The sequence below is a fragment of the Pleurodeles waltl genome, chromosome 8 (assembly GCF_031143425.1).
Source record: "Pleurodeles waltl isolate 20211129_DDA chromosome 8, aPleWal1.hap1.20221129, whole genome shotgun sequence".
Classification (NCBI taxonomy): Eukaryota; Metazoa; Chordata; class Amphibia; order Caudata; family Salamandridae; genus Pleurodeles; species Pleurodeles waltl.
Genome location: NC_090447.1, coordinates 1,316,866,463 through 1,316,878,461, shown reverse-complemented (window position 1 = coordinate 1,316,878,461; position 11,999 = coordinate 1,316,866,463). Strand labels below are relative to the sequence as shown.

General features: G+C 45.1%; 1 protein-coding gene across 3 annotated transcripts in view; it reads right to left on the bottom strand.

The window, feature by feature from the left end:
• RDX (radixin) overlaps positions 1 to 11,999 on the bottom strand; it is a 506,777-nt gene that overhangs the window by 200,301 nt on the left and 294,477 nt on the right. For all 3 annotated transcript variants that reach the window (XM_069202305.1, XM_069202306.1, XM_069202307.1), the window contains one exon: positions 3,590 to 3,750. In XM_069202305.1, the coding sequence (XP_069058406.1) occupies positions 3,590 to 3,750 (161 nt within the window). The remainder of the gene's footprint in view (positions 1 to 3,589; positions 3,751 to 11,999) is intronic.

Genomic DNA, 11,999 nt, shown 5'->3' with positions numbered 1-11,999 from the left:
AAAAATACTGGGAATAAACACCTGTTCCTTTCTGATGGTTGGGTACCAGTTCTATTGCGTCTTTTTGTAACAACGCTTGGACTTCTAGTTGTAATAGATCCAAGTGCTGTTTGGACATGTTGTGTGTTCTTGGAGGCACATTTGGTGGTAATTGTTGGAGTTCTATGCAATAACCATGTTGGATAATGGATAGGACCCACGAGTCTGTTGTTATTTCCTCCCAATTGTGGTAATAATCTGTGAGTCTCCCCCCCACTGGTGTTATGTGTTGGGGATTTGTGACACTGAAGTCACTGTTTAGTTTGAGGTGTTTTTGGGCTTTGGAACTTTCCTCTAGTTTTAGGGAACTGTCCACCTCTGTATTGTCCTCGAAAGCCTCCTCTTTGATACTAGCCCTGGTATGTGGGTCTGGTTTGTGAGGTTGAGGGTTCTGTGCTTTGGGCCTGAAACCCCCCTCTAAATTGTGTCTTCCTAAATGTGCCTCTGCTCTGTGGGGAGTAGAGCGCGCCCATGGCCTTGGCCATATCAGTGTCTTTCTTCAGCTTCTCTATAGCTGTGTCCACCTCCGGCCCAAACAACTGCTGTCCATTAAAAGGCATATTAAGTACAGCCTGTTGGATCTCTGGCTTAAACCTGGAGGTGCGTAGCCATGCGTGTCTCCGAATAGTGACCGCTGTATTCACAGTTCTTGCGGCTGTGTCCGCTGCGTCCATTGCCGATCGTATCTGATTGTTCGAGATACTTTGGCCCTCTTCCACCACTTGTTGTGCACGCTTTTGGAACTCCTTGGGCAGATGTTCTATAAAGTGCTGCATTTCATCCCAATGAGCTGTCATAGCTTGACAATAAAGCTTGGGAATTGGCAATGCGCCATTGATTGGCCGCTTGTGCTGCAACTCTTTTCCCCGCTGCATCAAACTTTCGACTTTCTTTGTCGGGTGGTGGTACATCTCCAGAGGTGTGTGAATTAGCCCTTTTACGTGCTGCGCCTACTACTACTGAGTCAGGTGTCAGTTGTTGCGTGATGTACACAGGGTCTGTAGGGGGAGGCTTGTACTTTTTCTCCAGCCTAGGTGTGATGGCTCTGCCTTTGACGGGCTCTTGAAATACTTGTTTCGCGTGTTGCAACATCCCTGGTAACATTGGAAGACTTTGGTACTGACTGTGTGTCGACGACAAAGTATTAAATAAAAAGTCATCCTCAATGGGTTCAGCGTGCAGTGCCACATTGTGAAAAGCAGCTGCTCTGGACACCACTTGCGTGTAGGCAGTACTGTCTTCAGGTGGTGATGGTCTTGCTGGGTAGCAGTCTGGACTATTGTCAGATACTGGTGCATCATATAGATCCCATGCATCTGGGTCATCCTGGCTCATCCCTGTGTGCGTTGGAGATTGCATCATAGGGGGGGTTGCAATTGGTGACAGTTGCGGTGAGTGGTGTGGTGATGGTTGTGGCGAAGAGTGAGGTGGAGTTACTGCTTTTGCCACTTTTGCTTGTGGTTTTTTTTCTTTGTCTTGGAAAGCAAGTTTCCTTTTCATCTTTATAGGAGGGAGAGTTCTTATTTTCCCTGTTTCCTTTTGAATATGGAGCCTTCTTTGTGTATAATCTGGTTCCCCCGCTTCTAGCTCTTGTCCAAATTTATGGCCTTGTAGTTGTGCTGAAAGGCCTTGTTCTTCGGAGTAGGAGCTTGTTTTCGGCTCCGAAGCTGGGTGTTTCGGTACCAAAACTTTTTCTACAGTCTTTTTTGGCTCCGAAGCCACTTTTTTCGGTTTCGGTGTGCCGATCTCTCGGTGCTGACTTAGCTCGGAGCCGGTATCTCGGTGTCGAGTCTGGTCGGAGCCAGGTTCTCGGTGTCGAGTATACTCTGTGCCGGGATCTCGACCGGAGTTGGATGACTTCGACACGTGTGTGCCCTTTTTCGGTGCCGATGGATGGTCACCGATTTTACGGGTTAAGCCATGGCCTGGCGGCGGTGGCGTCCCCTGGGCCTTCATGATTTTGGCGTGAGTTTTGGCCGGGGCTGGTTTACTCACGGTTTTCGGCGTCTGCTCCGTTTCGGGCTCGTCCGAGTCAGCAATGGAGAAAGGCTCCTCTTCTTCGACGTCGTGGTGTCCTGACGGCGTCAATGCCATTTGAAGCCTCCGTGCTCTCCAGTCCCGTAGCGTTTTCTTCAACTGAAATGCCCGACAGGCCTCGCAGGTATCCTCTTTGTGCTCGGGGGACAAACACAAATTACAGACCAGATGTTGATCTGTGTAAGGATACTTGTTGTGGCATTCGGGGCAGAAGCGGAATAGGGTCCGTTCCATTAGCCTTGAAGACGCACGCGGTCGGGCCGACCAGGCCCCGCCGGGGGATAGAAGCCCGAAGGGCTACCGGAGCTCTTCTTTTCTTCGGTGTCGATCTGCGTTAACTAACCCAATACCGAACGCAAACAATACTGTCTAATTTTCCGAGATTTAACTAACTTTCCGAACCGAAACACGGAGCGAAGAGGAACACGTCCGAACCTGATGGCTGAAAGAAAACAATCTAAGATGGAGTCGACGCCCATGTGCAATGGAGCCGAAATGGAAGGAGTCCCTCTATCTCGTGACTCGAAAAGACTTCTTCGAAGAAAAACAACTTGTAACACTCCAAGTCCAACACTAGATGGCGGGATATGCACAGCATGTGTATCTGCAGCTACACATGCCATCAAGAATATATATATATATATATATATATATATATATATATATATAGTCCTCATACTGAATTCCTCTTATACTAGATCTTTTCCCTTCCCTCATCTATCCTCTGCGTAGTTCACTTTACAGTGAATCTTGCAGCTTATAGTGCACCACTTTCTCTTTGTAGATTGCTGGCCTTGACACTGGTAGACTCTCTATAAATTAACTTTATCCTCACCTGCCTTTACTTCTCACACTTTCCCAGATTTTCCCTAATCTTCACCACAATTTGGTTTCTTGCTTTTGGTTTTACTCAACTGATGTTCAAAGCCCTCTCCAATACCTTCAAATTTGTATTTCCGGTGGGTTTTACCTCACTGTATTAATTATTGTTTTATCACCAGTGCCCCATTTATTAAAGCTTCAGACAGCTTGTAATGTAGGCAAACAGACGCCACCACTCAAACTGAAAGCTGACTGACTGGCAGAACTCAACATTCAGTACCATCAATTAATATGGACTATTGACAAAGGGTGAACTGGTACATGTAATGCATTCACTCATATGTATCTAGATTTTAGATAAACCCACCAAAACTATTGCTTATCTCCTTGAAAATTATCAAGAGTTTACAAAATATGCAAATGTTTGATTTTTCTGGGAACTTCTTGAAATACATGCATTGAATGCATGTTACTTTGGAAATATCTCCTCCCCACACTCCAAACTACCACTGATGCACACATTTAATATCTTTTGTGAGTGTACAGGGTTTTCTTTGGAAGTATCACTGCACCTGGTGCTCAACCTGCACATCAATACCTCAGGCAATGCATATTCTAATCACCACTAGCAAAATCCTTCTGGGATCCTTCTTTGCTGCAGTTTGGAATGGTTTGCTAGACGTTCTCTTACCAGCTGCTCCTGATTCTTCATTTGATCAGCAGCTTGTTTTGCTAACGCAGCTTTGGCTTCTTCTGCCGCTCGGCGCTCTTTTTCTAAACGCTCTGCCTCCTCTTTTGCTCGTTTCCGTTCCTGATCCAGTTCAAGTGCTTTCCGTGTCTGTTCTTCCAACTCTGCTCAAGATATAAAGTGTGCACCGTTGTTTCATATATTTTATTGTGCTGTATGCAACCTAAGATTACTCTCCATCATCAAACTAACAACCCAATTGTACCATATAAAGCTTATATTTGATTTAGACGATTTGATGAATACCATTTAAAACATCCATAACATTAGGAGAGCAGCATGCAGCAGTATGTTATCTTTAAATGTAATTTAGTTGCACTTTTTTTTTGTTTTTAATTTAAATGGAGACTGAAATCTCTGACTCAGTATCATAGGAAAAAGGCATTATTCATGGCATCATCTTCACAACTGTACTATAATACCTTCAAATTTGAAGCAACTACAAAAGCTGATGGGAAAATATCCTGCACAAAGATTAATTATTATATAATTAACAAAAAATACACTCACAAATAATATGCCTTGGAGAACAGAAAAGTAATAGGACAGAGTTAACGGACCAGAATCACTTAGCGCTTGCACAAGTCAATGCAGAGGAGCTCTTAGGTATGTTTTACGTAAACAGGGCAAACATGCAGGGCCCACATTTTAAGAAGGCCAGAATCAAACATGGAGTAAACAATGCTGGTACAATGAAGATAGTGAGGATGTAGAAATCGTAGTCTCATACCAAGTCTTGTGACAGGTACATTCTATGAGAACGCCAGATAAGTCGTATTAAGCCACTGTGCAGTGTACCCAGACATCAACAGGCCCCAATGACGTTTTGCAATGTATGATGTGTTACATTTATCAGCCATGATGGGCACAGCAGCCAGCAAGCTGGCAGCATTGTTTACATGCCAACACACCTGATTCGGGGCAAAGATTCCTACATTTTAAATGGAAAAAATGGCGTGATTTTAGCTTTCACCTGCATAACATTTCCTTCTATTCAATACAAGTCATTGGAGAAAATAACTTCCCCAGATTTATTTTTCAAAATCTCTTTCTGCCTTCCAAATGTTGCCATGTACGGTACAGCCTTCCAATCACAAAAGGTTGGCAAGTAGATGCTAGGTACCTGGTTTTATCAAGATAAAAGCACAAAGTGTGACCAGACTGTGTGGTCTGTGGGGTCTCCTCAGCCAAGGAGGCATGTGGATAGGAGAAATTCTTCCAGAGAATAATCTGCTTGTTCAGAAGGAATTAATACACTACATTTAGAATGAAGGTTTATCACCACAAAAAAATTTCTGAGGTGCAAAGAGCTTGAAAGTCACGAAAATCTGGTCAATAGTATAGACACAAAGAAAGAAATGTCACCCAAGTTAAGTTTTAAGCCACAAGAGGGCAGCAGTCCAAAAGTATTACCAATCAGCTTGGCCACAATACTGTTCCGGTTCTAAGAGACTGCAACACAACTGATCTGAGGGACTAGAGGTACAAAGCGCATGCCTTTTGATAACCTAACTGACCACGTGGAAGGAATCTTACGCCAGATTCAGCTTGACTGCAAAGTGAATTTTGCAAGTGTGATGTGGCAAAATTATATCCTGCATTAACCAGAAGAGCAAGATGAAGCTCTTCGCTGGACCTCCATAACAGAATCGACACCAGAGCTCTGTACATGAGTAAATCACTGAAGAATTACTGGGAGTAGCCAGGACTGCACATTATCTTAGGACAGAACGGATGAGCAAAGGTTACATCTGTAGGAGGCTGGTTCAGTTTATGGTGTACACCTGTGATGTGACACCCTACACTTAGTCCAAGCAACCCTTAGTGATAGTGTTTAGGTGTCCAAATAGCAAAAGCTCTGAAGGGATAGCTGTGGTGAGCAGCTAAAGCTTATCAAGGAGGAGTGTAAAGCACTTACAATCCCACAACAGTCAGTCAGTAACCATTCACAAAAAGAACCACACCAGGTGTTGGAAAAATAAAGGTTTCTATATTACAACACTAAAGCTATGCCAACAGTGGTAAATCTCCGCCTGGAGATAGCAACACAAAAATATACACTTGGCACAAGCAGGAAAAGCATAAAAATACATAGGACCCCTATGGAGGGAGCCATACACTAAGAAAGTGGTTTAAGAATGGAGGTGCCCAACCAAGGTAGCGCGTTTGGATCCCAGGGGCTGAGGGAGTAGGAGTTCACCAGAGATAAGTACTCGAAATCCCACAGGCACCATGGGGTGGGGGGGGGGGAGGAGGGGTGTAGAGCGGTTATTGAGCCAGGAGTCCCATAGGTTAACAGAGGACTGTTGTGGTTGGATTTTTATGGATTTATGACCCTTCCCAGTGTACCCTGAGGAAACCAGTTGGCACAAGGAAGTTTGGAGAGTGACCCCACCCATGGATACAAAGAACACTGGAGTACTTACACCAGGGAGACCAGATACATAGGGATTAAGTGGTGTTGGAAATCCTTGATGAAGTCAATGGAAGACTCGCTTGTCCAGCTGCTGTTGCAACCTGTGGACCAGGCCAGTGGAACCAAATCGTAGATTCAAGACGTGAAGAACATGAAAAAGGGGACACTGTCCAGACCACTCTGAGATGTCCAGACGCTGCAGGTAGGCAATGCCCACACTCTTGAAGGGGAAGTTCCTGCAGGACGGTGAAAGAAGAAGTCCAGCTGCGAAGTCCAGGGGACTGCAGGAAATCCTTGGAGTCACCCACGAGCTGTCCCATGTCAGTCACCGGATTTCAGGAGGGTCAGTGGCCAGCAGGTCCACCAACAAGCCTTGGCAAATGTAAACAGCGGTCGCAAGGAAGTTTGCAGATTTTGGAGGACCAGTTAGGTCCTTGTGACTCGCCCCTTGAAGGGGAGTCAGGGAAGGCCTTCAGCAGGAAGGAAAGCCAGCAGAGTCAGAGGAGCCCCATGAATGACCCACTGGCAGCAGGCACAGGCAGACACAGTGAGGCCTCAGCAGCACACGAAAACAGGAGTCCCACGCTGCAGGACCTGCAGTGTGGAAGCTGAATCTGGAGTTGCAGAGTGCTGGAGGCAGGGGCTTCTTGGAGTTTGAAGATCTTTTGGAGGAAGAGCAAACAAGCCTTGCCAAGAGCAACAGTTGCAGTGCACAGGGGTTTAGTTCCAGTGGCTGCAGCAAGGGTCCACCGTCTCCCAAGTTTGTCAGAAGAGAAGTTAGACCCGGAGAGCTCTGCCCACCACCTGTGGGCAGAGCTTTTTGTTGCCCGTGGGACAGCAGGATCCACCAGCGTGTAGTCATGGTCTTGAGGTGCCTGAGGATGCAGGGGATTGACTCCTTCACTCCAAGGGAGATTCCTTCTTGCTTCTTGGATGCAAGCACAGTCCTTGTGACTCTGGAGGATACACAGCCACTGATGTTTCTGAAATCTTGTAGGAGGTGGAGATACAATGTTGCAATGGAAGCCCTACCAACTGGATACAGTCTTGTTTCAGTTCCAAAAGCAGACAAACAGAGTTCCTTGAAGAATTTTGCTTGATGAATCTGGGAACCCATCCTCCTTGAATTATTTAAGTAAGCCTAAAAGAGAGTTGGTCACTCTCTGTAGTTACCCATCAGAGGGGGTCAAGGACTTCATCTACCTGGCCTAACCAATCAGATGCTCACAGGGGCCTCTGCCCATCTTGTTTCCAAGCTGCCAAAATCAACTAGCCACCTGTCAGAGCTCAGTGTACCTCCATCGAGGATGAGCTGGACGGGGGGAGGGGGGGCGAGGGGGGTGTTGACTCTCCTGTCCTTTGTGCAGTTTCGTGCCAGAGCAGAACTGGAGGTTCCTCAACTGGTGCAAACCGGATTATGTAAGGACTAAATGTGCCCTTCAAAGCAGCCCAGTGTCGCTCAGAGGCCACCCCAGAGACACCTATTTCAAAGGGAGAGGTGGTCACACCGCTCCCTTGCAGGAAATCCTTTGTTCTGCCTTCCCCTGCTTGAGTTGGGCTCATCAGCAGGAGGGCAGAATAGTGTCTGGGGTCAGCAGCAGCGTGGGCTGGCAACCAGACCCCGTAAGGCTGCACAGGCAGAACTGCGATTTCCTCTAAGGATCCCCCAGAGTACAAGATATCCTGCAACTAGCACTAGAATCAGTGTAACTGCACAATTTCAACATGTTTGATACCAAACATGCCTAAGCTCAGAGAAGCCATTATGTAGTTGGACTACTTGTGTTGACCAGTGCCCACTATAACCTTAAGATGGCTTCCCGGCACCGACAAAGCCCAGGCAATGTATTCTGGTGTTTGAAGGTGTACCCTGCTCATGCAGGGGTACCCTCACACTTGGGGACCTGCACCCTGCCCTTGAACTGAAGGGCCTACCAGAGGGTGACAGTGTCTAAGTGCAGTGAACATGATATAAGGCAAGTCTTATGTAGGAAGCTTGCCTGGCGTGTGGTGGAAACCTATGGTATGTTTACAAGGTCCAGGCAACCTGTATTAGTGAATGAAGACAGTGTCTAGGAAGCCATGGCTCTCCAGAGGTAGCTGTGGATGAGCAGCCAAGACTTATCTAGGAGGAGTGTAAAGCACTTGCAATACCACAGCAGTCACACAGCAACTTATCACACCTGAAAGGAACCACACAGTGTTGCAAAAACAAAGGCACTTTATTATAGTAACACTGAACTAGATTACTTCTAGGAAGTCCCCCAACTGCTGGAAAGTTTGTTTTTCTCTCTCCTCTCTCTCTCTCTCTGTGTACATCTGTTCGTGGCATTTTCTGCTGTAGATTTACATGTTATGCACAGGTCCTGCCATTTAGTGTTGGGCTCGGAGTGTTACAAGTTGTTTTTCTTCAAAGAAGTCTTTTCGAGTCACGGGACTGAGTGACTCCTCCTTTTCGGCTCCATAGTGCATGGGCATCAGCTCCATCTTAGACTGTTTTCCCGCAGGGGGTAAGGTAGGAGTGATAGAGTGTAGAGAAAGATGTCCATGCAATGGAACAGAGATATATATGCATATGTACACATTTAAATGTAACTTAAACGGCTACAGGCTCCCAGGGAGGACGCCTGTGAATCTGCAGTGGAACATGCCACAAACAGATGTACACTGGGTAAGTGACATTTTCCATTCGATGGCATGTGTTGCTGCAGATACACATGCTATGCATAGACTACAAAGCAGTTCTCCTCCCATAAGCGGTGGTCAGCCTGTAGGAGTTGAAGTTGTTTGAAATAGTGTTCTTGGTACAGCCTGTCCTACTGTGGCTTGTTGTGTTGCTAACACATCTACAGTGACGCTTGGTAGATGTATGGGGTGTTGACCAAGTGGCTGCTTTACAGATTTCTGTCATTGGTATATTTCCTAGAAATGCCATTGTTGCTCCTTTATTCCTGGTGGAATGTGCTTTTGGTGTTACTAATAGCTGTCTTTTAGCCTTTAGATAACAGGTTTGGATGTACTTTACTATCCATCTGGCTTTGCCTTGTTTTGAGACAGGATTACCAGTATGGGGTTTTTGGAACGTGACAAACAGCTGTTTAGTCTTTCTAAATGATTTTGTTCTGGCAATGTAATACATTAAAGCTCTTTTAATGTCTAATGTATTGAGCGCTCTTTCTGCTACTGAGTCTGGCTCTGGGAAGAAGTCTGGAAGTTCCACTGTTTGATTTAAATGAAACAGTGAGATTACTTTAGGTAGGAATTTTGGGTTTGTGCGAAGTACAACCTTATGTTTCTGTACTTGTATAAAGGGTTGTTCAATAGTGAATGCTTGTATTTCACTAACTCTTTGTAATGATGTGATTGCAACGAGGAATGCTACTTTCCATGTGAGAAATTGAATTTGACACGAATGCATGGGTTCAAACGGTGGACCCATGAGCCGTGTGAGTACAATATTGATATTCCATGAAGGTACTGGTGGTATTCTTGGAGGTACGATACGTTTTAGACCTTCCATGAAGGCTTTGATGACAGGCACTTTAAATAGAGACTTGTTTTGTATTGTAAATAGGCTGAAATAGCTGTGAGATGTATTTTAATGGATGAAAAAGCTAATTTTGATTTTTGTAGATGAAGTAAATATCTTACAATGTCTTGTATGGATGCGGCAAGGGGTGTTGTGTTTGGATTGGCAGTAAAAGACAAACCTTTTCCATTTGTTTGCGTAGCACTGCCTGGTAGTGGGTTTTCTTGCTTGTTTGATTACTTCCATACATTCTGGTGGAAGATGTAGATATCCAAACTCTGAGACTTCAGGAGCCAGATTGCTAGATTGAGTATTGCTGGATTGGGGTGCCTGATCAGTTGTTTGTTTTGGGTCAACAGATCCGGCCCGTTTGGTAGTTTGATGTGTGGTAGTAGTGATAGGTCTAACAATGTTGTGTACCATGGTTGACGTGCCTCCGTTGGCGCTATAAGTATGAGTTTGTTTTGACGCAGTTTGTTGACTAGAAATGGAATGAGCGTGAGAGGGGGGAAAAGCACAAGCAAATATCCTTGGCCAGTCGATCCATAGTGCATTGCTGTTGGATCGAAGGTGTGGGTATCTGGATGCGAAGTTTTGTCATTTTGCGTTCCGGCTGGTGGCAAATAGATCTATGTCTGGTGTTCCCCACTGGCGAAAGTACTTGTGAAGTACTTGGGGGTGAATTTCCCACTTGTGTATTTGCTGATGATCCCGGCAGAGACCGTCTGCTAATTGATTGTGAATCCCTGGAATATACTGTACTACAGGGTGAATGTTGTTGTGAATTGCCCAGTGCCAAATTTTTTGTGCTAGAAGACAAAGTTGTGATGAGTGGGTTCCTCCTGGTTTGTTCAGGTAGTACATTGTCGTCATATTGTCTGTCTTGATGAGAATGTGTTTGTGAACAAGAAGAGGTGGAAAAGCTTTTAGTGCTAGGAATACCGCTAGCAGTTCTAAGTGATTTATGTCAAGTTGTTTTTGTATGGTATCCCATTGTCCCTGAATGCTGTGATTGTTGAGATGTGCTCCCCATCCAATCATTGATGCATCTGTTGTAAGAATGGCGTGTTGCACAGGGTCTTGAAATGGCCGGCCTTTGTTTAAATTTGTGGAATTCCACCACTGAAGCGAGATGTGCGTTTGGCAGTCTATCAACACTAGATTTTTAAGATGACCATGTGCGTGTGACCATTGTTTTGCAAGGCACTGTTGTAAGGGCTGCATGTTTAGTCTTGCATTTGGGACAATGGCGATGCATGATGCCATCATGCCCAACAGTTTCATGACAAATTTGACAGTGTACTGTTGGTGTGGCTGGATGTTTGGCAATATGTTGTGGAATGATTGTGCCCTTTGTGGACTTGGGCTAGCATGTGCTCTTTGGGTGTTTAATGTGGCTCCTAAATACTGTTGAACTTGCGCCGGTTGTACGTGTGATTTTTGGTAGTTTATTGAGAACCCTAGTGTGTGTAGTGTTTACTACATAACATATATGATATTGGCACTGTGTTTGACTGTTGGGTTTTATTAGCCAGTCGTCGAGATATAGAAAGACATGGATATGTTGTCTTCTTATGTATGCTGCAACTACGGCAAGGCATTTTGTAAATACTTTGGGAGCTGCTGTTATCCCGAAAGGTAACACTTTGAACTGGTAATGTTTTCCTTGTATTACAAATCTGAGATATTTTCTGTGCGCTGGATGGATGGGTATGTGAAAATACGCATCTTTTAGATGCAGTGTTGCCATAAAATCTTGTTGTTATAACAGTGGGACTACATTCTGTAGTGTTACCATGTGAAAGTGTTCTGATAGGATGTAAAGATTGAGAGTTCTGAGATCTAGTATTGGTCTCAATGTTTTGTCTTTTTTGGGAATGAGGAAATACAGCGAGTAAACCCCTGGTCCTTTTTGTTGATGTGGCACAAGCTCTATGGCTTGTTTGAGTAATAGTGCCTGTACCTCTGTTTGCAACATTGAAATGTGTGGAGATGAGAGTTTGTGTGGTTTTGGGGGTATATCTGGAGGAGTTTGTGTGAACTCTATGCAGTAACCATGTTGGATAATGGATAAGACCCAATTGTCTGTTGTTATGGGTAACCAGTGGGTGTGGAACATTTGCAGTCTTCCTCCCACAGGGGAAGTGTGGTGAGGGAAGATGTGGATGAAGTCACTGTTTGGTATGCGTGGGATGCTTTGAGGGCTGATATTTTCCTCTAGATCTGGGAAATTGTTCTCTGTAGGTTCCCCAAAACCCCCCTCTCTGGTATTGTCTGGTAAGAGGGTTTGGATTGGGAGGTAGATGGCTCAGATGTTTGGGGTCTAAAGCCTCCCCTATATTGAGGCTTTCGAAATGAGCCTCTGTATTGAGTTGAGTAAAGCTCCCCCATAGCTTTGGCAGTGTCAG